Source organism: Lacerta agilis, chromosome 8 (genome assembly GCF_009819535.1).
Source record: "Lacerta agilis isolate rLacAgi1 chromosome 8, rLacAgi1.pri, whole genome shotgun sequence".
In the NCBI taxonomy this organism is placed as follows: domain Eukaryota; kingdom Metazoa; phylum Chordata; class Lepidosauria; order Squamata; family Lacertidae; genus Lacerta; species Lacerta agilis.
The window spans coordinates 57,843,293-57,870,423 of record NC_046319.1 but is presented as its reverse complement, the minus strand read 5'-3'; the positions used below and the strand labels follow the sequence as shown (position 1 = coordinate 57,870,423).

Genomic DNA, 27,131 nt, shown 5'->3' with positions numbered 1-27,131 from the left:
TAAGATTGCTTCCCCCTCCTTCCAAGTGAAGTCTGAAATTCTTAGAATGCAGACACAGTATACCTTTAAGGTGCATTTGAGGCACATTTCCCCCGCAAAGAATTCTGGGAACTGTTGCTTACCCCTCACAGAGTTGCAATTCCCAGAAACTCATAAGAAACTGCAGTATACCCTGAATTCTTTGAGGGGAGAGATGTGCTATGAATGTGCTTTATGTGTGTGTATGTAGACTTTGGCCTCATTTACACTATACAGTTCAAGCACTATGATTCCCCTTTAAACCGCCATGGCTCCCCCCCAAAGAATTATGGGAGCTGTAGGTTGTTAAAGGTGCTGAGACGACGCCCTTGTTGCACTCCTAGCAGTATAGTCCTCAGAGTTGTTTCATAGTCCATTCCTCTTCCCAGGGGACTTTGAGAATTGTAGCTCTGTGAGGGGAACAGTTGTCTCCTAACAACTCTCAGCACTCTTAAGAAACTACACTTCCCAGGGAAGCCATCACTGTTCAAAGTGGTATCATGGTGCTTTAAAGGTATAGTTCGTACACAGCCTTAGTAAGCTTAAATCCAGCATCTATTTCCATGCTCTGTGGGTTTTTCTACCCTCCAGAACAGCAGCATGCGTTGAGCACTGAGTATAAAGCCTTTCATCCTGCTTAATATTCTCCTTCGGTTCTAGTTGGGAACATGTGGCATTTGAGTGTTTTACAAAAGCGGATGGCTTGGTGAAAGGGGATGTCCCGGGTCACCTATTCCACCACCGCCAGCCTTGTGTGGGCATTTGCTCCTGCCTGGCACCTCTGTGTCTTGATACCCCTTTGTTTCATGAGCTGGGAGGGCAATCCAGCTGCCCCGAGCAGCCAGCATCCGTAGCTCCGCAAGGTTTTCTTGCTTGATTCTCTGGTCCAGGCTTGTGCCGTGAATATTGATTTGGGGGCAAGGGCAGATGGGGACAGCTGTGCGCAGATTGCAAAAGCTGCTCCTCCTGATGGGAATGCAAAGGACCAAGAGGGATGTTTTGCCAGCTGTACCTTTTATCTTCTTCTACTTGCACCCCGATGGAGTGGAACTCTCTGCGGCTCCTGCTTTCTGTGTCTGAATCGGATATGGTTTCCACCTTTGGGAAAGAGAAAGCAATGAGGATGAGGGAGAAGCAAAGAGGAGGAAAGATAAACAGAGAGGAAAAAGGAAATCCAGAAGTGGCATCAATTATGGTGAATTGATAAGTGGCAGAAGCAAGAGATAACAGGGAAGGGGGGATTGATAAGCAGAGGAAAGAAAAATAATGAAGGAGATGGAGACAAGTGTGAGAAAGATTCAAAATGATCAAAATGAATTGAGAACAAAGTAAGGAGAGGGAGAAAGAAAGAAAGGGAAAGATGAACAGTTAAGTGTATTGAAGTACAGAAGGGAAGCATCAGAGAACGATTCATAGCTGTGTGGGAGGGAGAGGGAGCTGTGAGGAAAGAGCACTTGCAAAACAGGCGGGGGGCATTTTGAATTCCCATCACCAGATGCAAACGGAAATCCAGATAAACCATGTGAGTGGAGAGCAGAGATCAAGTACTCAGGAGCCCTGTCCTCCCCTTTCATCCCTCCTCATTCAAAGGCACTGGGTGGAAGAGAGGAGAAAGGTCACCCCCATACTCCAGGAGGGAGCAGCTGGTAGGGAATTTATTTTGCTCCTTTGGCCCACAGCAACAGTGGGTAAAGTGCTGGGCTGTACCCAATATTAACCCTACTCAGAGTAGATCCATTGAATCTAAGGCACATGACTAGAAAAGCTTGCAATCCTGGCTTTACGAATGGAAAAAGCTTTATTTGCTAGATTTCCGCATGCCAACTAGTTAAAGTCACAGGAGCAGAGCTGGTCACAGTGGTGCCTTGTGCCCATTGGGACTGGTAGGGTGGAAGGCAGGGAAGCCAGTGGTAGGTGGAGACAGAGCCATTGATAAACATGGCCAACTCAGTCTGGTTTTGTCCTCTGCTGAGTTCCACAAGGGCAACACCAAGATGAAGGAGGAGGAAGCTGACAGCCAGGGCTGCCACCACCCCTTGACTGGCTGAGGGCAGACTGAGGTTAGTGGGGCAGTGCACCATTTGGCCTAATGGATCTGCCTCCAACTGTCTGGAAAAGATAATGGTGGAAATTCTTGATGGCCTCTATTTGCCTTCCATGCAGTCGAATGAGCCCCTACTGGGGCTGAAATTATAAATGTGGCATTTTAATTTCTAAAGTTTGCATTTCTAAAGTATTGGTTTCCTCTACGGGACGTGATGCCTTGTAAGAGCACTTTTGGAAAATGGTAGCTGCGGCTTAATTGAATCATTTTGCATCAGCTTCTCATGCTTTGTTAAGAGCCAAAGCCCCCACTCCCAACATTTTGACCTTGTCAAACAAGCAACTGCGCACCATGAAGTCGGATCAGACACTTCCTTTCCGCCAGCTTGCCCCCTCGGCTGAACCTCTCGGATACACTTGTCTGAACTTAATTTAACCTCCCTCCACAACACCTGTGCTGATTCTTACTGACAAGGGACAGGCCTGCTAACGAAGTAGGAACAAATGGCAAGCAAAGGAAATGCAAATTTAGGAGACTAATAAAAATTAAAACTAGCAAAAGGGGAGAACATGAGCCAGGTGCCTGCCTTGGAGCTCTTTTTCATTAGAAGTTTGAAGTCATCGCCAAAAATTGGAATCTTTGCTTACTGAAACCATGAAACCACGTCACAAACCATTGGGATTTTCCACATCTGGTCAGAAATGGCTTGAATTTCACCCTACAGGCATTTTCTGTAGCCAGTGTAAGCTAAGGTGAAAGTCCTCATTTCACACTCCCTTGTTAGAAAGACAAACAATGCCACCTTTTGAAAAAGACAGTCTACCCAACTCTCTCTAGGCTCAGGAGGATTGAACCAGTGAACATGAATGCCGGAACTGTCTACATTGCTCCTTTGAGCTCTGTCTTCCCCTATGGAAGAGTCATTAGATCCTCAATTTGTAACAGATCAGGGTGCATGGGCATTTTGTGAAAATGGAAACGAAAGGGGTTTATTTATTTCATTCCAAATTGGAACCAGTCAAGAAAGGAACACCAGAGGAATGGTTGAGTTCTGATAACCATACATTCATTTGATTCTATGTATCCCTCGTTTGCTTTGTTTGACCCCTTCATAGCTGGAATGGGTCAGATGGAGATTTTTAGGGGGCATGAAGAAAAGAGCAGTTTTTAGTTAAATCTATTTTTTAGGCAAAGCCCTGGACGCCAATTGCTGGAATAAATCCAATAGTGTTTCTAAAGCTCTAGAGACTAGTGGACAAACTCAGCGACATCTCTGAGCCTTGGGAAAAAAACAGCCATGCAGCCTCAGAGTTTCTCTAAGTAAGCTCAGAGTAAGCTTCCTAATCTAGTCTAAGACAGAAGGAAAGGCTGTTCCAGATTCTACCTCCTTTCCTGCTACCTGAGTTTCCCTTGACTTCTTTAGCTTATCAAAGGGACAAGGAATCTCTGGTCCAGGCAGCCTTCCAGGTTTCTCTGTCTTGCCTCTGGGACTCTGCCTATGGGACTGGCCCTGCTTGGCATCCTCCCTGGGTCTTGTCTGGCTGGTGATGCTTCTTGCTTGCCTGGATGGAGGATAAAGAAGTGTGTGAAGTGTGTGTAGAAACTAACCTACTGTACAAAGGTAATATTTACATGCTTTTCTCCACTTACTTTTGCTTCTGGCCCCACCCAGCACTACTGTATAGCTCAGTCAGTAGAGCATGAGACTCTTAATCTCAGGGTCATGGGTTTGAGCCCCACGTTGGGCAAAAAAGTTCTGCATTGCAGAGGGTTGGACTAGTTGACATTCATGGTCCCATCTGACTCTACAATTCTATTATTCTGCTGGTACTGTTTTACACACCTTTCACCCCAAGCTCCAAGGATGGGTTACAACATTCAAACACAAGATTAAAAACAGTTGAAAACAACTTACAATCTCAAAAATAAGGTGAACAAATCATGGACGATCAATGTTTTATTCTGGTTAGACCTGGCATTTAGCAACACCGCCACCAAGCAGGGGGCTGGCTGACTGGCACCCGCAAACTTTGAAATGCAACCAGTGAAACAGAGGGGGCAAGGGCTTTGATGTAGCTAGCTCACCTCCTCCCTGCCCTATATACCTTTGCTCACCTCTGTATCTCCCCTACCAACCACCACAGGGATGGCAGTCTCACCACAGGGATGGCAGTCTTCTTAACCCCTTCCCAACTCCAGCCCAGATGCACAATGAGCCTGACCTGCGCTCAAAAATACAAACACACAGCAGAGGTCTGAACCCTTTGAGAACAATAGGGCTGTCCAATGTAGCACTAAGTAACTTGCTCCATTAGCGCAATGATTTATGTGTGCCCAACAGAACTCTCCTCTCTCCACATGCCACCCCTTAATCTGTTTGTGAGTTGGTTCCCCCAACCCTCCATCACAGATTTAGGGAGGGCTTGGGGCACTTAAAGGGGGAGGACGGGGGGGGGAAACGTTCCATTGTGCAACTGTAAATACTTAATGGAACGAGTACATTGGACAGCACCCAAAGTGCCTACAAATTCACAACTGATTCACTGCAAAGGGAAATAACAGATGGGAAGAACGAAAACTGAAGACCCCGTGCACAAATGGAAAACAAAACAAATGTGGCTCGAATGATCAACACAACCAATAAATTTTAAAAATGAATGGAGTAGCAAAGCAAATTGAAGCAAAGCAACTGAGGAACATTGTCCTGTGATCTTACATTCCCTTGCTTTGCTAGCAAGGTATTTTTTATTGGTTATGTATTTTTAAAATGTCTAATCCAGGCTGCATCCAAACAGTTCTCAGGGTAGTATGCAACAGGATCAACCATCATAGCATACGATAAAAGCCAAACATAAACTGCCATGAAACCAAAGAAGACCCACACAACATAAAGCAGCATAGAACAATGAAACTAACTACCCAATGCTTGGGCAAAGGAGCTGAGAATGCGGTTCTGTCACCAATGTTGAAATAAGGTCTGTCTAACAGTCCAGCTGGCTTCTGTATGTGGAATGTATGTGGGTGTGAGGGCCACTACCTTGTCCTTCTCCTAGGGATGGATGGATCCGCCAGTTTTGATTCCTCTCAGATTCTCATTTTTCCAGTCCTAAGTTCAGTTATCCACATTTTGTTGTTGTTGTTGTTGTTCAGTCGTTCAGTCATGTCCGACTCTTCGTGACCCCATGGACCAGAGCATGCCAGGCACGCCTATCCTTCACTGCCTCTCGCAGTTTGGCCAAACTCATGTTAGTAGCTTCGAGAACACTGTCCAACCATCTCATCCTCTGTCATCCCCTTCTCCTTGTGCCCTCCATCTTTCCCAACATCAGGGTCTTTTCCAGGGAGTCTTCTCTTTTCATGAGGTGGCCAAAGTACTGGAGCCTCAACTTCAGGATCTGTCCTTCTAGTGAGCACTCAGGGCTGATTTCTTTGAGAATGGATAGGTTTGATCTTCTTGCAGTCCATGGGACTCTCAAGAGTCTCCTCCAGCACCATAATTCAAAAGCATCAATTCTTCGGCGATCCACATTACTGCACCAATTTGCAATTTGTTCTTCAAAGTCTTCATCAAAATTCATCAACATTTTAGTACAGATTTCTTATCATGTACACAGCTTTGTATGCACTTCCTCCCTGACAGACACATTTTGCAAGCATTTTCTCCATATAGAATGCATTTTATATGTTATTTTCTCTTCTGGTTGCCACCCGTCTGTCTCAAGAGACAATGGAGTGTGCCTCCTCTCTGGAGTGCAAGCTTGGGCAATGTGTATGGAGGTCCTAGGCTACACAGACAGCAGGAACCCACTATGCATTTTATTATTTGTACGCATTATTTGTTTGGAAAACCTGCACCACAAAATCTGAAAAAGTGTGCATTTTGAAGGATAGCCATGTTTTGGTTCATGTATTGTTTCAGAAAGTTAAAATTAAGTAGGTTTGTATTAAAATCTGAACAGAACCAAATTCTTCCTCCATCCCTACCTTCACCATAGAGTCCACTGGCAGAAAAAGGTAAAATATAAGAAACCAAGAAACCAATGCCTTGGGCCAGCCTTTCCCTAGAAAGCTATTTTATCCTAAGTTGCCTTAGGATCAGTTTTTATGGTAGCCCAAATCTCAGCGGATGTATGTACCGTATTTTTCGCTCCATAGGGCGCACTGGACCATAGGGCACACCTCGTTTTTAGAGGAGGAAACAAGGGAAAAAAATACTTTTCTGGTTTTCCTCCTCTAAAAGCCTCCCCCTTTTTTGAGGATCAGCTAAATGTTTTGCAGCTTTTTTTGCAAAGGGGGAAAAGCAAAGCTCATTTTGCAAAGAGGGAAAAGCAAAGAGGAAAAGCCCCATTTTTATGGGGTTCAACTCACATTTCTGCAGCTTCTAAAGGAAAGGGAGCCTTTTCTACAGTTTCCAGACAGATAATCTAATCAGCCAGTCACATGTCGCTGGGGAAACAAACAACCTCCCTCTGCAGCACATTCAACAATGGAGGCCTGGGCAAGAGGGCGAGGCTGAAAGGGAGCCGGGGACTCTTATCTCTCTCCCGATCTCTTGCCGATCAGCTGCTGAGCGGGGTCCTTTCAACACCCCCTTTTCTCTTTGTAAAATAAAAAGCATGATCCTCTTTTGGCCCCTGGGCAATTTAGCTCCAGGGACCACCATTCACTCCATAAGACGCACAGATATATCCCCTTACCTTTTAGGAGGGAAAAAGTGCGTCTTATGGAGCAAAAAATACGGTATATATTTCAATTTTAACACACGAGCTATTGCTGCAATCTATTTTAATTGTATATTTTATCTTTATGAATGCTGTCACTATTGTGTTATGCAAGCTGGTCTCTGACCGTAATAAATAAATAAAAAATTAATTACCACCGTAATTTAGGTGTGTTCAATACCTCCTGATGGTGCCAGAGGTGTTTCCACTTCAGCAAACTGCTTTGGTGGATTACAGCGATACCATTTTTTGAACTGGGCAAGGGGTGTGAAATATTTGCTGATGCATGTATGGACAGTATTAACACCCACAGAGTATCTGTTTCATACAGTATGCAGCTCCAGAAATATATTTAAGCTTTAGGATATAATCTATGTTCACGTAAAAATTTATACTTTTGCGTATTATGCGATATAATCTTTTATGAGAGAACTGTTTGTATTAAAAGCTGGAGGTGTACCTTTTGATGGTGGAATACTTTTAAAAAAGAAAACAGTGATATATAAACCTCATAGGTTGGTTATAAAAGACACTTAATTTGAAACTTTGACTTTTGGGTTTTTGTGCATGTCCTTAGTAGTCAGAGAGAGGTTTCCTCCAGGGTTTGTTTTCACTCACTAAACTGTGCCCACCCCCCAGCCCGAACCTCCCTGCAATCCTGGGCCCACCCTGAACCTACCTGAACTCCGATAGATGGGCGCCATTTCCTCTGACGAGCCAAACTTCTCAGCTCCTCCCTCCCCGGAATCGTCCTGATGATGAGGGTGGAGGGGTTGGGGGCAGTCCTGGGTTGGATTGAAGGCAAGTCCAGGGACATGGCAGTGATCTTGGTGCTTTCTAGGCTCTCTGTGGAGTTGCAGCGCTTGGCGGCCTCTTTGGACCACGACGGACTCCTTTTGACCTCCCTGGGCAGGAAGCTGTCATGGGCGGACTCAGAGCTGCTTTGCGTCGTCACAGAAATGAGGGGCTTGGCTTTCATTCCTGAAGGGAGGGGAGGGGGAGCTTTCCTGTAACTAAAGGCTACACAGAGGGGTTGGGGGTTGGGGGTGGAGAGACAGAGACAGGGAAGGAAAGCAAAATGTGTCAGTAAGAAGGGAGCTCTCTACTAATACAGGCACCTATTGGACAGGGCTCATGATGTTATATGTGGTGAGGCAATGGGGACCGTAGCTCAGTGGTAAACTGGTTTGCATGCAGAAGGTCCCAGGTTCAATCCCTGGCATCTCCAGGGAGGGCTGGGAAAGGATCCCCTCTCCAAAAACCTGGAGAGCGCCGACCAATCAGCACAGACAGTACTGAGCTAGATGGACCAATGGTCTGACTCAATATAAGGCAGCCTCCATGTCCTTAAAGCTCCTCCACCCCCCCACTGTTTGCCTTGTTTTGGAAGTGTTTCACACACACATTTTGTTGTCATGTAACAGCATTGGCCTAGGAGTGAGAAGATTCGCAGAGGTATTTGCTAGCTATGGGGTTTCCCCACCTTCCTTTCCTATACCAATTTGTGAGCCATTTTGAATTAATTTAGCAAGGAAATCGGAACAGGCATTCTTTAAACAGATAAAATATACAAACTTTGCACAGTATCTCTGAGAGTGGGTCACATCGGACCAGAACAAGTTTGAGACAGGAGCTCAGATTCAGCCTTAGCCATCTCCAGGCTGGGCTGGGCTGGGCTGGGAAAAGTCTTGTCTGAAAGCCTTGAGAGAGCCTCTGCCTGTCAATCTAGAACAGGGGGAGCCATTGAAGTGCCCTCCAGATGTTATCGGACTCCAACTCTCTTCAGCCTCAGCTTGCCAAGTAGTTGGAATTCAGCCACATCTGGAGGGCACCACATTGAATAACCCGTGTGAAGATGATGAACCAACTTCCTGTTTTCGGCAAGGGAATGCAGATCAGGTGCTGAGCACCTGCTTTGTATGCAGAAGGTCCCAGGTTAAACCCCAGCATCTCCAGGTAGAGCTGGGAAAGAATCTGCCTCTGAGAGCTGCTAACAGCCAGGGCAGACTGCACTGAGCTAGGTGGGCCAGGAGTCTGACTTGGTTCAAATCAGCTTCTGAAGTCCTGTGTTGGTACTTACAGGTGCTTGGCTTGAGAATGCTGCTGGTGAGGGGCTGGCCAGGCTGGTGGGTGGTGGTTGCCATGGTAAAGAGAGAGAGGCAGTCATCGTCCTGGGAGCAGCCGGCCTGGATGGCTCTCAGGTAGCTATGGCTGCGCATGCGGAAGCAACCGGGCAGGTCTAAGGCTTCGACAGCCTGCGACTCCACCTCTCCGAAGACAGACTCACACACAGCCTCAAACTGGTGGTTCAACTCATCATTAATCTGAGGAAAGGGGAAGAAGATGGAGGGGCGTGGAAGACCGTAAATGGAGCTAAGACCTGTGGTACCAGGATTAGGGATGTGCAAATCTGTCCATTTTCTCTTTTTCCCCAGTCTTAAATTCATGTCTCCACATTTTCACATTTGGACCATCAAATACAGTACCCTAATAAATTTGTATCTTGGCTCTGGTGTCTGTTGTGGTTCTGTTTCAGTGTTTGCTTTGAGAAATGGCTGGTGCATCTGTACGGGAGACTTGAGCAATCATTGCGATTTGGCAGAGTAAGGCTCAGAGGCATGAGCATGGGTGAACCATCAGAAGCTAGGTGTGGGGAGGCAGGGATAACCCACAGATTGTGGAGAAGGTGTGTGTGTGTCTGCATGTGCTATGCACCAGAGCACAGAGGAGCAGCAAAGAAGTCCTAGCACCAACCCAACCCAACTGGTGCTGCTGGTATGAAATTGAACGTGACTGTTTTGAGCTGAGACTTAAGCCAGGCAGAGAGGGGGGTGCAGGGAATCCCTCCAAGCCTCTCTGTCTGGCCCTCAGAACACTCACCAGGCCACACCCCTCACTGTCCCTGCTTCACATCCCAAGTGCTTTTGAGTGGCTGGAATGTACTTTGAACTCTGATTAATGGCTTTTGCTTGCCTGGCTGGAAAATACATGGAGGGATATATGGGTGGTATCTAATTAATGTGTTCTGTCAGTGCAAGGACTTAAGCTTGCACAGCTTAATTTCCCTCCCCCATGCATGCTACACGTTCCACAAATTTGCTCCAGAGGGTTGGCAAAACTCCCTGAACAGATTTAGGGAACAAATGAGGGGAGGGGGTGGGGAGAAACATTCAATTGTGCTAGCTTAAATCCTTGCACTGACGGAATGAATTACTTAGCCCCACTTTAGATACAACTCTGTGAGTGTGAGTGAGCATTGATTTCAAGCTACACAAAGGAAGAATATTCTCTCCCCATATATATATATAACTGATTAGACCATCTCCTGGAGGAATGACAGTCTTTGCTCTCCAGTGCAATACTCCAAGTTCTCTATAAGACAAAGATATGCAAGCAAATTCATTTTTTGTATAACTCGTTATTTCCCCACAAAATCCCATCCTCCCCTGCACCCACACTTCTGGAAGGGGAAAAAAAAAATCCTCGCTTGGGGTTTCAGGTGGACGCTTGATATTTCAAACTGACTGATTATGGTGGCATTGAAATATTGACAGTCCACTTCAACCCCACTAAGGAAGGTGCCCCACATTTGAAGACATATGGCCCAATTTACATAGATGTCAGTTTCCCCGTCCACTCTCCACTTCTTGTACCCCAGGGTAGGGAACCTGTGGCTCTCCAGGTGATGCTGGACTCCAGCACGCACCATGCCTCATCATTGGACATGCTGGCTGGGGCTGATGAGTTTTGGATTTGAGCATCATCTGGAGGCTCAACAACATCTGGAGAGCATCAGGTTGGAGAAGGCTGCTTTAGAGTTGTTAGTGGACACAGCAATTTATTGGATGAGTCACCCACATTTGGACCCTTAAGGTGGCTTTCAAATCCAGATGTTTGACAAATCCAGTATGGTGAAGTGCAGCCTTGCTCAGTCTGGTGCCTTCCAGATTTTCACATCCAGTTCCCACCATCCCTGAACACTAGCCAGGGCCAGCTGGAGTTGATAGGAACCAGAGTCCTGTGGCAGGAAGGTCACAGATTCCCCACCCATCTCTACCCAGTCCCCTTCCTGTAAGGCAAGAGCTAAAGAACAAATCACCTCACCTGCCCGGTGGTAAAGGAACGTCCATACCCTTGTCCCCGTGGCCGGATTCGGGGTGACGTGCAGCAGCTGGGACAGTTACAGATATATGAGTCAGAATAGTGCCTACTTGCAAACCTAATGAGAGACATGGGGAAGAAAGGTTTCTGAACAAAACCCAAAACATGACATGACCAGAGCAGATGGAAAATGACTCAGGGCTGGCTGGGTTTGACTTTGCAAGCTCCCTGCCCTGATCCTATCACATAGGGGTGGGGAGCTTCAGGCCCAAGAGCCAAAGGCAGCCCTCCAAGTCCCTCTATTGGGCCCTTGGGATTCTCCACAGGCCCCGCCCCTCTCAATAGACACCTTCACCAGTTCTGCTTCACATCCCAATTTTTTTGCCAGGTTGGAATGTCTCTTGCTTGCCTGATGGAGGTCAGGAAGCCAGTCAAGTGCACAAAGGTAAAGTGTACATTTTTGGTCTGCTCATCCATCCCTGGTATGTGGCCCTTGGAAGCTTACCTACAAGAGAATGTGGTCCTTGGGCTGGAAAAGGCTTTCCCACTTGGTGTGGAGTATAGTTTTTTAAAAATGCAGAAATGGATGTGTGGAAGCTTTATAGTAACCATGACAGCCTCTCTCCCCTCCACTAGATATCAGTAAAAGTGACTCTTTGTCATGGCCCTGATCCCGAGCAGGTGTGAGGACTGTATCAAAGGAGGAAGAGTCAGCTGGATCAGGAAGAGGTGCTGAGCTTGGCTCCAAGCCTGGCCAAGAGTCCATTGTACCTGAGGTCGCCCGCCCCGCCAAACTGAGTCCACTCTGAGCCAGCTTCTTCCAAGAAACTGGCCCCCTTTACAGCAGGGGCTGCATGCTCCCCACTGACTCCTGCCCAGCACAGACAATGAATTAAGGTGGGAGCTGATTGCAAGGCGATGGAAAGCTAATTTTCCAAAACTACTCGCTGAAGATACTTTGGTTTGGTCCAAAGGGGATAGAAGGCCAGTTTCTCATTTATGCAACTGGACTGCTTGGTGCTCTCCAAGGTCCTGAAACTCCAGTCTGGCTCTACCTGCCTCTTGCCTAAGCATCCCAATTTTATGCATGGGCTCCTGCTCATGGTCAAGGCATCTCACCTTACTTATCAGTTGCCTTTGCTGAGGATCTCCCCACCCCCTGTGTGGTTATATTATAAATGCTCCGTTCTCAGTTTCTTACTTGGTTCTGGCCTGGTCTACACTGGAGGAACGACGGTACCCCTCACGCCGGGTCACCCCCTTGGGAGACACCTTGGTGCTGGTATCCGAGTCCCCACTGTCATCGTCTCCCATGGCCTTGATATAGCTGCCACTCCGCATCCGTCGACAGGGTATCTCTCCATCCTTCCCTGATGCTGGATATCCTCCCCAATCATCTTGGGGTACCTGAAGGAAAAAGAAATTTCATGCAGTGTGTGTGTGTGTGTGTGTGTGTGTGTGCGCGCGCGTGTGTGCGTGTGCATATGTGCTGGATACTTTGAGATTAAAAGGAAGTTCCACACAAGATCCCGGTGACAATTTATGACAGCCCCAGGGATGCATCTATATAGCATTTGAGAGAATGATTGCACCTCAATCAAGTTCTCCTACCAACCTGCTCAGACATCCCTGTGAGAACGATAGCACTCTGTTTGACTTAGGAGTCCACTCTGCAAAACAAACTTGTGCTGGTTTTACAAACCCTTAACTGTAATAATAATCACATTCATTCATTCATTCATTCATTCATTCATACCCTCTTTATCCCTGACAGGGACTCATTGTAGCTTGGTGAGAATTTTCTGCCAAACAAGCAAAAAAAATTCCTTCTAGTGGCACCTTAGAGACCAACTAAGTTTGTTATTGACATGAGCTTTCGTGTGCATGCACACTTCTTCAGATATGATCACTCTTCTGCCAGTGATCGATAAGCCTCCCCAAACTACAGTTCCCAGGGAAAGACGAGGGGGGGGGGGAAAAAAGTAGGTTAGATGCCCTGAAGCTCTCTGACACCTCCACTGGAGACTGCTAAGGGATGCAAAGGTTATGGCTCCCAAAAGCTGTCTGTAAAGAAACTGCCTGTCTGCTACAAATACACTGAGATCTAATGGTAGGTCTCTGGGTGGTTTGTAGTTTGCTACAGGTTCTGATTTTCATTAATTCAACAATAGTAAGTAAAATATGGAAGAGCCAAAGCACAGTGACAGAGGACATGCATTGCATGCAGAAGGTCCCAAAACCCTGGAGAGCCACTGCTAGTAAATGTAGACGGTGCTGAGTTAGATGGACCAATGGTCTGACTTGGTGTAAAGTAACTTCCTATGTTTCTGAAATTGCAAGCAAAAAAATAAATACTGTAGATCTCTGCCATGACTGGACTTGTGCTAATTACATCTCTTGCAGTGTTTGTATTCCTTGCTTGTAAGGGCTGTTCAATTGCTTTCGACCAGGTCTTTGCTCAATTCTGCAGCTAACCTGTCTTAGATTTATATGTTAGAATTGCTGATCTGTAGCAACTCAGATGTAGGCTCAGGTTTGCAGATGCAGATCATCTCAGTGCATGGCTCCTGGGATGCAGCATGTAATTGGCTCCACCCCAAAGTAATGTTTTGGGTCTGGCTCCACCCCAAGGTCACTATTCTGCACCTGGCTCCAGGTTGCTGGACCTCAGGGTCCTAGTAAACCTTGTTTTCCTGAACTTATTACACCCCAATACTAATGGGAAACCCATTGCTCTCCATGTGTTGCTGTCCTATGACTCCCATCATCCCTTCATGCTGAAAGGAAACCATATCAATAAATCATAAACTGGTTTATCTGCATAGAATGGATGTGTTTTTTATGCATCATAAGATAGAAACTAGGATGCAAATGTGCCCAACTATTTTCTTCTTCTGCGGGCTGTGTATGTCATAGGACTTTTTTTGTGTGTGTATGTGATAGGACTGTATCTAATGTTCTCTGTTTGCTGGTGCAAGGGCTTTTGTGTTGGCACGTGGGTGAGTTTTAATGTTGTACAACAGACACATTCATTGCAACAGTTGCACAAGTGGAAATCTGTTGCACGACAGATTGTGAAATCTATTGTGCAAAAAAGTTACCAGCAACCTGCTTATGCATTTCCTTGTGCAACAATGTTCTGCTGCAGCAAAAACATTTTGCTAGTGGAAGAAGTACGCTGCCAAGAGACTTTGACTTAGTGCTGCAGTGGTTGGATACAACCCTTATTCCCTTGCTTCTGAAAACATCTTCTCCAGACTCTGCTGCCTTCTATCTTCATGTGAAATGTCAAAATGAATATTGCTCTTTTTACTTAAAAATATTCACAAGGGGAAAATACTCACATCTAAAAAGAAGTTGGATTTTTAAAACGACAACAATGGAGTCCACTCAAAGTTCTATCCCTGAGCTTTAAGCAAAACTTTTTACATAAAGAAATGTTGGTATTGTACAAGTTCAGAAAAAAGTGATCTTCTGCAGCCAAAAAGCAGCCAAATCCAAGTCTGCTAATCAACTGTTAATCCATTGTTTAATTTATGGGGTTGATCCTGGCTAACATTAGTTGCAGGAGGCTGCAACTGAAAGACACTTATCTGAGAGTGAACTGCACTCTTAGAAGTCATTTCAAGAAGACATACATTTTTCATCAGAGCCCATTCACACATTCAGCCATCAGGTGATGATGTCAAATCAAAGGAACTACAGGTGTGTGCAAACTTGATCTGACTTGATGGTCAGAGTGTTCCTCTGAGTTCCTGTATCCCAAAATACATTAAGCTAAGTGTTTCTTAGAAGATGTCAATATTTTTTATTAAGATTTACAAATTAAATAAGAGATGTGTACAAATGCTAAGTTCTCTTTCGGGGTGATAAAATGTTGGTACTGCAATGCATTAAACTAGCCTTTGCCAACCTGGTGCCCTCCAGGTGTTATGGACTACAGCTTTCAGGAGCCCATACTGAGAAGGAAGAATAAAATACATGAGTAAAAACTGTTGTCCTATGCGCCATGTTTTGCTTCGTACACTTAAAGCAATTGTCTCCTACAGCCAAATCATATGTGAGCTTTTTAAAGAGGGGAAACTTTTTTTTAAAGCTCGCTCCGAATGCACCAAAGAGGTGCCTATACTTAGTTCCGGTGAGTTCCAGCTGAAAAAAGCCCTGGCAACGGAGAGAGAGTGAGAGTAAATCATGTGCATAGCACTGAGGCAGGGTTATTGAGTGGTTGCTGTTTTTATTTTCTTTATGTACTTTGTGGTTTTATACTTTGATTTTATCCTGCGAACCGCCCTGAGACTTGCGGGTATAGGGCAGTATATAAATTGACATAATAATAATAATAATAATAATAATAATAATAATAATAATAATTCAAATCACCCAAACTTCAATTAGCCAGCAAAGGTGAAAATACAAGTAAAATACAGATGAGCTCTTTCTACCTCCACAGCTGGTCTAAGCTTTTTTTGGGGGGGGGCACTCACATGGAAGAGTTAAACTGGGGAAACAGTGTGGGGAAATGCATTAGTCCTTCTACATCAGTGGCTCAGATCCAACTTGCACCCCACCCCCCAGGTAGCTGTTTTTAAGTTTTCTAAAAAGCCAGGGGATCCAGTGATGGAACTCCTGATACCCTGCACAGTTTGGCAATTAGGTTAGCCACTGAAGTTATCGCCACATTTCCATATGCAATTCCAAATTCCCAAAACATGGACTCATCAAGACCTTGCAGCTAACAGAGCTCTTTGGCTAGAGGCTTCTTAGCTCCCAGAAAGCTGGAAACTGCCTACTTGTAGACACAACATGACCTATATACATCACAGTTCTCTAGAGCATCCTATGACAACTTGGTGCCCTTCAGCTGATGGAAGTTATAGTTCAAAAATGTTTGGAGGTTGCCAGGTTGGCAACGGAGCTTGAACCCTGCCTACCCTTCAGTTCAAGACTCTCCAGATGTGCTAGACTTTCCCCAGACCAAGTCATTACGTTTCCCACCCCATGGAAGCACGTCTGCTCTAGAAAGAGGCAGGGCTTTCTCCCATCCAGAAATCCTCACCTCACAGCTCCTCTGGCAGATGAAATCCCACCCATAACCAGAGCAACGAAGCAGACAGGCAAACATCTGTCTGCGCCGATGACACCCTTACCAGTTTCCGGTGACGAGTTGGCATCCCTTGGGCTATCAGGAGGAGGGCAAAACAGGTGGATGGGAGCAAGAGGCTGGAACAGACACAGTTGCCTCTTTGTCTCTTTCTCACAGGAAACATCAAGGGATGTTTCTTTTCATCCTTGGGCCCACCCCCCTGCTGCAGTGGGCTGAGATGGGGACAGCCAAAGGGAGGATGGGATGGGCGGAGTGTTCCCTATACAGCAGCCCCTCCCTCCAGCCCCTCACTCTGGATGGGCAATCAAGTCAAGTGTCATTCAATCTCTCCTTCCCCCTGGGGGAAAAACACACAGAGAGAGGGAAAGCGAGAAGAGTTAATTAGCTTTTAATTAAAAAAGAACAAGCCCGTCATGGAGCTGGTTGGCTGAGTAACCCTGTAAACTGAGGGTAAGGGTGGAGTTTGGATCATGTCTGGGAGCAGAAGGATGTAAACAGAAGGAGCAGAGCAGGATAAATTTTGATATGTCCAGGCTGAGGGAGGTGGGGGATTCTTAGGCAGGACTTTGACCAGTGCCACGGGCTGTGGAGGGTGGTCTCCAATCTTTGTTGTCCCAAGCTTGGCACCCCCACTCAGTTAACTGGAGACTTAAATCTCAGGCTTGAGGGCTGGGATTGGCTGTTTCTACTGAACTAGATTTCCAGTGTGAACAGAGCCCTGTGACTGGAGAATGCTGGGAAATGGAACACTCAGGCCTGACAAGAGTTTCACATGAAGCAAAACTTTTCTGTGGATTTAGCCATCTTCAGATGCTTTCGACTGCAAATCCCATCACCCCCGCCAGCAGGATGGGAATTGTAGTCCTAAACAACCAGGGGGCATTTGCTTGGGAAAGGTTAGAAGTAGCTCAGGCGGTAGAGCAGGAGAGTCTTAATCTCAGAGTCATGGATTTGAGCCCAACGTTGGCTTTGCATTGCATGGCATTGGACTAGATGACCCTCATGGTCCCTTTCAACTCTGTAAGTATGTGGTATATGCATACGAGCGAGGCAACTTGTGCCTCACTGAAACAAAAGCAACCCACTAACCAAACCTTTGAATTTCCACCTCCATGAATGGGGATGTTTACTGCATCCAGTTGGGAGAGATAATGTGGTGTAGGAAACTGGTAAGAACACTTCTAAGAACTTTGTCTGGAGGGGAACGAAGACATTTTTGTTCTGACAAGCTTTCCCAGCTGGATGAATAGGCCTCTGCCAGCAGTGTCCATTTCGTATTGTTTTAAAAATGCATATTCTGTTGCTTTCTGTGTTGTTCCTAATTGGGTTTTTTCAAGTTGTTTTTATTGCTCAGAGCAGACCTATTGAAATCGATGAACATGACTAAGTTAGACTATGAAGGCAATGTACTAAATATAATGGGTTATATCCAACTAAGTTTCACTCATTTTTGTACATTGCCTTGATCTATCATCTATCTATCTATCTATCTATCTATCTATCTATCTATCTATCTATCTATCTATCTATCTATCTATCTATCTATCTATCTATCTATCATCTATCATCTATCATCTATCTATCTATCTATCTATCTATCTATCTATCTATCTATCTATCTATCATCTATCTGGAAGGCAATTAATAAATATCTATAACAACAATAATAACTTTTTTTAAAAATGAAGAACTAGTATGCGGATTTGCTTTCTTCCCTCCTCCCAACCACTGTGTCATGTTTTCAAAACTCTATTGATTTTTAGGAGGTTTTGGCAGCTGCAGAATGGGGTAGAAATACTGTATAGGATAAATAAATTAAAAAGATGTTTGGTTCAAGCAGAGTAATGCTTGTTGTCAGGATGTGATCTTGCAAATAGTATTGAGAAATGTTGGGCTGTGGTCTTAGCTAATGGTAACACAGGGCCCTAGAGACTCAGTAACTCACCAGTCATCTTGCTGCATTCTCCTCTGTCATATTGAGAGAGCACAGGCTATTTGGTAAATAAGTGGGAGGGGATTTGGAGAAATTCACACTTCTGAAAACAATACATGAACGGAAACACAAATATCCTACTAAATTTACACTTCTCTGAATTTTGCAATGCAGTTCTCTGGCAGAAAAAAAAATGTGCACAGAAATGCATATATCAATGGAAATAGCATACAACTACATTATATTCAGGGATGCGGGTGGCGCTGTGGTCTAAACCACAGAGCCTAGGGCTTGCCGATCATAAGGTCGCTGGTTCGAATCTCCGCGACGGGGTGAGCTCCCATTGCTTGGTCCCTGCTCCTGCCAACCTAGCAGTTCCAAAGCATGTCAAAGTGCAAGTAGATAAATAGGTACCGCTCCGGCGGGAAGGTAAACGGCATTTCCGTGCGCTGCTCTGGTTCGCCAGAAGCAGCTGAGTGATGCTGCCCACATGACCCGGAAGTTGTACGCCGGCTCCCTCGGCCAGTAAAGCAAGATGAGCGCCGCAACCCCAGAGTTGTCTGCGACTGGACCTAATGGTCAGGGGTCCCTTTACCTTTACATTATATTAGGGGAATGGATGGCAAAATTATGTATATTACACCAAATTGTATACAAAATGTGTTTATTAGGACTCTGGTTCCCAAACATCCCCCTGCCCTCCATGGACCACTTGCAAATTGTGAAAGGTCTTGGCAGACTGCTTAATGATTTTTCTGTTGGCTGCAGCATTTGTAACGTGCTGTGATTGTCAATTGCATTTTAATTGCTTCTTTCATTGGACTACTACTCCCATCCACCCCAGCCAACACAGCTGTGCTTGCTGGGGCTGATGGGAGATGTAGTCCAACACCATCTGGAGGAAGGCAGGTTGGCAAGATTGACTGGGACAGTGCAAGACAGTCCACATGGAACACACAGCTTTGTCTTCCCAGCAAAGAATCATAGTTGGGGTATTGAACCCACTGTCCACAGCATTTGCCACCTGAGGGGATGATCTCACTCTCCCTAAAGGGAAGGGTTGGCCTTGTATCTTAGGCATGAAAAACTGCCTGACTCTAATTGCTTAAGTCAACTGGAGAACGTCTAATTGTGGTATTGCACTCTACAGAATACCATAGGGGGGTGGCCACAAAATGGGGCATTCTCTGCTGTTGACCCTGTTATTTGAAATGCCCTTCCCTCTACCACAGGTGAAGCAGTAGCTACCAGCTGCTTCACACAATGTCTTGAAAACATGTATCTTTTTGCTCAGAGATTCCCTGACCCATAAGATTGGACCCTGAATTGGACCCTGATGACTGAAGCAAACAAATACAGGGGGAAGGCATGGCCATAGGGGTGAAGGTGAAAACAGGGGTTGAAAACTTAGTAGTTGCATGGGGTGGGAAGGGCAGTGGAATCTACCAGTGGAGAGAGCAGAGCTGCAGCCCCCAGCATGTGCGCATATGAGCACATTAGGTTTTATTTTATTGTTTTTATATTTGGTTTCAATGCTCCCTGTTATTCTGTCCCCCAGCTTGGTTTTAATGCATCCGTGTGGGCTTTTTGTTCATTCGTTCAGTTGTAAGTCGCTTTGGATTACATTGGGCAAGATAAAGTGACCAACAAATTTAATAAATCGTAATATCAATAATTTCTATTTTTATCCTGTAAGTTGCTTTGAGACACTTTGGTTTAAAAAGTGACATATACATGTCGTCGTCATCATCATCATGATGTAACTTGAATATCCCAGCTCCATGAGGGGATATATGTATATTTTTCAATCATAGCTTATCAAACAGCAGCTGGGGTGAAGAGTCCTGGATCCTTCCAGCAGCAGTTGTTTATTTATTTTAAAGAAATACCTTTAAATGTTTTATAATAGGAAGCAAACCAGGAGAAAGAAGGGAGGGCAATGATGCAGCAGCTGCTAGGCTCATTCAAGCCATCCAGCCACCCAGGTGTGCGCTAGCGGGAGAGGGGATGCCCTGATGATGCAGGCTGAAGGCTGGCAGGCCAGGACCTCTGCAAAAGTCTGTGAGGTGCATGTTAAAGAGGAAGACAGGAGGAGGAGGAGGGGATGCAGGAGGAAGCCAGGGACTGAGGCAGGCAGATTGCAAAAGGCAAGCAAACCACAACCCTAGCTGCACAAGGCAGCCTGGTTGCATCTAGGGAAAAGGCAGAGGATAGGGACTGGGCAAGTCTATCAGTTTCAGGTTCTCCCAGCTTCTCATTTATCTTGTCTTAAGTTCTTTACATTTCTCCACCAAGGTGTGCATGTGTGTTTTAAAGTCATCATAAAAATTCATTAGCATTTCGGTGCAGATTTCTCCTAATATACACATTTTAAATGCATTTTTTGCATTAATATACATTGATATACCTTTTGCCTAATAGAATTTTGTGAAACAATTCCCACTAATATTCCTATATGTTCTTTTCACTAATACATGCATTTTAATCGATGCCTGTATGTGCATGTTTATGCACATCACTTGGCTGGAGAACTGCACTGCAAATTTCAGAGGTGTGAGAATTTTGAAGGATGGCTGACTTTTGACTCACATCTTGTTTTAGAAAGTGTGAATTAGGTAAGCTCGCCTTTCAATGCCACCTGAATAAAACCCCCCCCCCCCCCCCGGGCAGAGATATGCGTTACAGAGCAAACATGGAGCTCCCAATTCTGAGTTTGCTACTTAATGCCAAGGCCAAGTATGGGGCAGAAGTTGAAGAGGAGAACAGGCACAGTTAACCCTCTCCCCACCCACTGAAGTTCCCCTGAAAATGCCTAATTCTAACCTGATCTCCCCTTCCACCAGGCAGTATTGTGGGATGTAAACAGAGAGCAGTCAAACCCAACACTGCTAGAGTGGACATGAAGGTAACTCAGTCCTCCAGGCTTAACTTCCTGTTTACCTGGACTGAGCTACAGGAACTAGAAGTAGGTGTGGTCTTACCTGGGAACAAGATCCCAGGGATCATTCACCATTTTGCCTCGTTTCTTGAAGAAGCAGGATGCCCTCTTGGCTTGCAGCTGAGAGGAGCACAGGTGAAGCCTGTTCCCCTATGGAATCAGCTTCACTACATGTAAATACATTTATCTAAGCCTGTCTGCCTCTCTGAGTCTGTACTGTAACTCATGGATGACTGTAAGTAAACTCTTTTATACAGTGGTGCCCCGCTAGACGAATGCTTCGCTAGACGAAAAACTCGCTAGACAAACGCTAGTGGAAGGCTGCCCCGCAAGACGAAAAAGTCAATGGGGCTGCCTCGCAAGACGAATTTTTTTTTTGGCGCGAAAACCTCCGCGCTGCATTGCCGCTTCGCTAGACGAAAAATTAGCTCTACGAAGACACTCATAGAACAAATTATTTTCGTCTAGCGGGGCACCACTGTATCTTATAGACAGTACTGTGTTGTGTCTTTACCTTTAAGAGGGAACAAGGGGAATATACCAGGAATATATACTTGTTCTAGAGGCTTTAGCAAGCCTATGCAACCGTTTTCTGCTGTGTTTTAAAAGGGAATGTAACTCTGCTAAGTTTGGAGCTTGCTCACACAAGCTGGGATGATATATATAAAGTAATATATACTCATCCACACTCCTAAACATTCCCACAAGTATCTGAGACTGAGAGTAATTCTGGCTGGTGAAGGCTGGTCCATTAGGCTGAGTGGGGTTTGGCTCAGCTTGCTCTCAGCCAGCCCTCAGCTGCCCATCTTCTTACTTACAACCCTGCTAGCAAACAAATAAGCAAGCAAGCAAAGAAAAACTTTAATTACTTGCACAGTCCTAACTGTAAGAGGTTCTGGTTGTTAACAGTTGGATCTAAGCAAGTGTGGGTTTTTGTGGGGGTCATTTTATTTTCTACATTTTATCTGTACAGTGAACTGGGCCTACTGCTTGAACAATATTTCATTTGTATTAAAACATGGATAGCTGCCTTGAGCTTTGGGAAGAGTCAGGGCAGAGATTGAAATATATGTGAAGCTTCAGAAGCAAGGAACTGGAGTGAGATTCTGGAATTTGGCTGCGTTTTGAGCTGGGGTCAAATCTTGCTTAATTTTCCACCAGGATCAAGCACATCCACCGGCAGTGTGCAGCTGTGCCAAGTCGCGTCTCTGTTTCTGTCAGCCTCCTAGCCAAATGAGCGCCAACACTCACTCTGCGCATCCAGCCAGGAATATGAACAAGAGATCCGAGGAACAAAAGGCAGAAAACTGGGAACTTAGTCCAGGAAATTAGGCAAAATTATTCTCAAGCTCTTGACTAAGAGGAATACTGCTGGGTTAACCACACAATGCACCTGTCCTTACCTCTTCAGCATTTCAGGAACCTTTGTTCCTAGGGAGGAGGACAACAGCTTAACAAGGCCCCTAGGTACAAGGGCACCCACCAAGTTCACCTTTCTTAATGCCTTCGGCAAAACCTTTAGACAGGGTCGGCCCTACTAGTAGGCAGAGTGAGGAGATGACCTCAGGCAGCAGAACCTGATCTGTGTGTCAGTGGTGGCAGCGGTGCCCAGATGTTGCCCTTTGTGTTGGACATGTTCTGTCCTGTGCCCCCTAAGGCAGCGTACTGCCCTTTGATAGAGAACAAAGAGTCCAGCACCCTAAAGCTCAAGGTGTGGCTAATTGTTCCAAGTCAATGTGCAATTCAGCCATCAACTTCTGTGGAATTCTGTGGATTCCAAAGCAAGCTGACCTGACCCACACCTCCTGGAGGAACGCACAGATCAGAATGAAACTATCCTTCGGATGTTGCACCTCTCAGAATTTTGTGATACAGTATTCAGTTCAAGAAACACAGAATCATAGAACTGCAGAGTTGGAAGGGACCCTGGGAGTCAATGCAGGAATCTCAACACACGGTCTCCCATTCAAGTCGAAACCATAGTGGACCCTGCTTAGCTTTGCAAATGTGCTCGCCGTTTTATTGTTGCACCACTATTCAAATGCGTGGGAAAATATATTTTAAGCTAAAACATGTTCGAAATGTGAATAGTTAGATTAAACAAAATAAAAAATAAAGAAATTCCTTCCAGTAGCACCTTAGAGACCAACTAAGTTTGTTCTTGGTATGAGCTTTCGTGTGCATGCACACTTCTTCAATAAATATATTTATATGTGATAAAACAGGCGTTTAAATAGACATTTCCATGAAGATTCACTTTTATAACTAGCTGATTAAGGTAGAAACAGGATGGGTTGGACCTGTCTGTAGTTTTTAAACTGTCCTGAGACATTTTTGTTGTCTTGTTTTAGCACTGGCATGTTTCCCATCCCGGTTTCCTTTGGAGGAGGGGTGGGGTATACTATTAATAATAACAGCAATGAAATCAACAATAATTTAGCTTTGCTTTCTTCTAATATATTAGTGGGCCTGCGCTTCAACCTAGGTCAGCCCTCTAGATGCTTGGTTGGGTATACCTGGTTCCCCTCACCCTACATGCTTGGACCTTAGGAGACTTAGAAAAGAGCCAAAGGGGAGAGGTTTCATGCATCTGCATTCATAAGCAACTAATTCTGGAGGGATCCTTCAGGATCCTTCAGGCCCCCATGCATTTTCTCTGGCTGCCTTGTCCCAGGTTGCCCTCCTCATTAGCGTGCGGAGCCCATTGATCAGGCTTGCGCAGAAGCCGCCCTCCGAGAGACGAGCAAGGTGGTTCATCTTAATTGTTTGTTTGGGCATTATTAGCAAGAGCGATGCAATGCTCGGGTGTCTTCGGACACCTTGGTAAGCTGACGCAACCAGCAGCTCCTCAGAAACCTCGGGCCTTTTAAAACAGAGAGCCGCCTTTGTGCTTCTTCTTCTTCTTCTTCTTTTGCAGGGAGAGGCTATTATAGCCCTGACATTTCTCTAATCACCGACATCAAGGTGGAGCTGCAGTGCATCATGGGAATGCAAAGGAGAGCAAAGGGAATAGAGAGCAAGACGGCAAATGGGAGGGGGGAGGAAGCTTTCGGAATCAGCAGGAGGGGAGTCTTAAGCTTGGGGAAGAAACCGTCAGGAGAGAACCTTTGAAAGTGATCCAGGCTGGCTATTCATTGGATAGATGGGCATTTGCCCTTGGAAACAGCGTGGCAGGGAATCCAAGAAGCCCAAGGCTCTCCTCCCCCCCTTCCTTTCTTTCTGCAGGCCTGGTCAGGGGCTTATTCCCTGCATGCTTCCTGTCTTTTTAATTCATGATCAAACCTACGACAGACTGACTTGCAACCATGGAAGGGGGCTCCTCATATGCTGCTTGGATCAAGGAATCACAAGCCCCTTTTAACTAGTGCACACCTCGCAGCGCATGGGATGCGCTGTCCCAGCTTTACATGCCCGATCAGCCCATCCCATCAGCCCCAGCCAGCACAGCCAAGGATGATGGGGAGTATAATCCAAAAACATCCCAATTCCTGATCAAGGTATAGACATCTATATCTCTGTATCTAAGGGGCTCCATGGAATGTAACTGAAGACACAAAGCTTGCTCCTCTACAGCAGCGCAGCCTCTACCCACCTCCTTACCTGAAGATAATGATAGGATCGGTCCTTGGCCTTGGCCTCCTGGAGCATCAAGGCTTTCTCCGGGCCTCCTCCCGAGCTGGGGTAGGCCTCCCGCGCTTGGCTGACGGTCATGGTATGCCAGGAGCTCCGCTTGAGCGTCTGGCCATCGAGGGACATGGACATTCCCGCGCAAGCCAAGCACTTGCCCTCCCCACCTCCGCTCTTCAGACTCTTCAAGGTCAAGTCTCTGAAGGCACTTTCAGGGGTGTCCACGCAGTACTGGGTGGCTTGGTCGATGGCGTGCTGCCTCCCAGACACCATGTAGCTGCTGTCGCTGTCCAGGTTGTCATCGGAGCTCCACCAGCCCATCATCTTGTTCCGGTGGCGGGAGGAGGAGGAGGAGGAGTCCGGCTTGCGGTCCTTGCTCTTGCTGCGCTTGCCGTGGCGCGACTGGCGGTGGTGGTGGTGAGGGTGGTGGTGGTGGTACCCTCCCTCGCCCCCCCGGCCTTCCATCTTGGTGCCGTTGTACTCGCGCTTGGAGGGGGCCTCCAGGGAGTGCGACTTGGCAAAGAGCTTCTGGACCGAGTGGACGAGGTGGCGGATGCGGCTGGGGCTCTCGCTCCGCGGCTGCTCCGTGCTGCTGGCCCGCTGGTACTGCAGGGTGTGGAAGCCGTCGTGGTGCAGGGGCAGCTGCTTCTCAAACTGGTCGAGGAGGGTCGGGGGCAGCCGGTTGATCTTGCCGGAAGGGTGGGCGGCCGCCATGCACTCGTCGCAGGAGTCGTACTGCTGTGGCGTGTGGTGCATCCTAGGGAAGGTGCTGCTGCTGCTGGCGGCTGAGAGGGGCTCCGTTAGGCTGAGCGGGGCCTCGGCAGAGCCCCGCGATGGGCAGTAGTGGTCCAGGGAACAAGGCTCGCTGGGGCTGAGGAGGTATGGCTGGCGAGACTCCTGGCTATGGTGGACGTATTCCATCGGCTGGTCGCAGGCCTCCGGGACGCAGTGGCAGGGGTGTTCTCGTGACTGGCTGCGCTCCCCATGGTAACTCTTCATGGTGTCATAACCGTGCGCTGCATGGCCTAGTCATCTTGCCATTGGTGGGGTGGCAGCGGACAAACCTACCAAGAGAACAGCAAAAACAGGTGAGGGAAGGGCAGAAGCTCAGTGGTAGAACACATTTCTTGCATGCAGAAGATGCCAGGTTCAATCCCTGGTGCTGGGGGAAAAAAATCTCTTTCTGAAACCTGGAAAGTTTTTGCCTGCTGGTGGAAACTAGGGCTAGCCAACATGCTCTCCATATGCTCTTGTATTCCACCTCCCTTAGTCCCTGGCCACTGGACATGCTAACAGAATAATAGAATTGTAGAGGGACCATGAGGGTCATTTAGTCCAGCCCCCTGCAATAGAGGAATCTTTTGTCCAATGTGACCCATGACCCTGAGATTACAAGTCTCATGCTATACTGAGACAAGGAGATGATCTCCCATCCAAGTACTAAGCAGGCCTGACCTTGCTTAGCTTCAGAAATCAGATGAGTTCAGGAATGTTCAGGATAGTATAGCCATATACTATATGACTATAGTATAGCTGCTCTTGGAGTGCAACAACATCTGGAGGCCACAATGTTGGCATTTAAAGGCTAACATAACTGATTCACATTTTCTGAAACAATACACAAGATTTCCATTTCCCCAGATTTTGGAATACGGTTCTCTAGCCAAGTAATGTACAAAACTGTGTATACTTCGATGATGTGCGCCTGGAAATGCATGTGTTAGTGAAAACAACATATGCATTACTAGGAGAAACTGCTTTGCAAACTTGTGTATATTAGGCAAAATTACATAGAAAAATGTGTATACTATGATAAATTTGCACTGAAATGTTGTGAGAAACAGAGAGGAACCAAAATTTACTTGCCTATCCCTAGTGTGGGGGCACATATTCAGGGTTTCCTTTTTTAAGAACAGGCATCCAAAAAGCAAAAGCAGGTGAGCCTGAGCAAAGGTTTCCAAATCTGTCTCCTCCTTGGATGATCAGCGTCTGAAACAAGAAGGAGAGAAGGCAGAGGCCATGGAGCGATTGGAGACCTTGATCCATACCAATCCAACCTGCAGGAACTTCAATCAAGCTCAGCACCACTGGAGAGACCTCACCACCCCCTTAGCTCTTAGTCAAAACTTTGACTCAAAAGTGACCGCAGCTTGCAACTGGAACCAGACTTCAAAGAATCAGGGAAGGAAAAGGGGGAAAAAAAACCTGAGCTGTGAAAGAACGGATCCCTGCTGATCTCACATTTCTCAATTTCAACTGGGAGAATTGAGTGGTGAAGCTTGGAGAATTTGAGTTGGGAAGAAGTACATTTGAATCTTCACCCACCATAGCAAAACAAAGCAACCCACCACCAACCCAGGGCTGGGCATATCTGTCACTTTTCAGTTTCTCTCAGTTTCCCAACCTTAAGTTCTCCACATTTCCACCTCAGTTTTAATTTTAAAAAGCTCTCATGAAAATTCACCAGCATTTTGGGATGAATTTCTCCTTATATACCGGTACGTATGTACAATTTTGCCCAATATATACATTTTTGCAAAGCAATTACTGCAAATATACAATATATAAATCAACACACAATTGTGTATATTGCTTTTTACTTAAATATGCATTTCAATGCTCACATTATACCACTATGTGCATTT

At 46.1% G+C, this 27,131-nt stretch overlaps 1 protein-coding gene across 1 annotated transcript in view; it reads right to left on the bottom strand.

The window, feature by feature from the left end:
* Window positions 1–27,131, bottom strand: part of DLGAP3 (DLG associated protein 3) — a 177,981-nt gene that overhangs the window by 9,630 nt on the left and 141,220 nt on the right. Inside the window, exons 3-9 of the mRNA XM_033157677.1 lie at window positions 26,353–26,475; window positions 24,460–25,550; window positions 12,086–12,291; window positions 10,888–10,954; window positions 8,864–9,107; window positions 7,463–7,803; window positions 1,031–1,116 (exon numbers count right to left, since the gene is read on the bottom strand). Of these exons, the coding sequence (XP_033013568.1) occupies window positions 1,031–1,116; window positions 7,463–7,803; window positions 8,864–9,107; window positions 10,888–10,954; window positions 12,086–12,291; window positions 24,460–25,485 (1,970 nt within the window). The 5' untranslated portion in view covers window positions 25,486–25,550; window positions 26,353–26,475. The remainder of the gene's footprint in view (window positions 1–1,030; window positions 1,117–7,462; window positions 7,804–8,863; window positions 9,108–10,887; window positions 10,955–12,085; window positions 12,292–24,459; window positions 25,551–26,352; window positions 26,476–27,131) is intronic.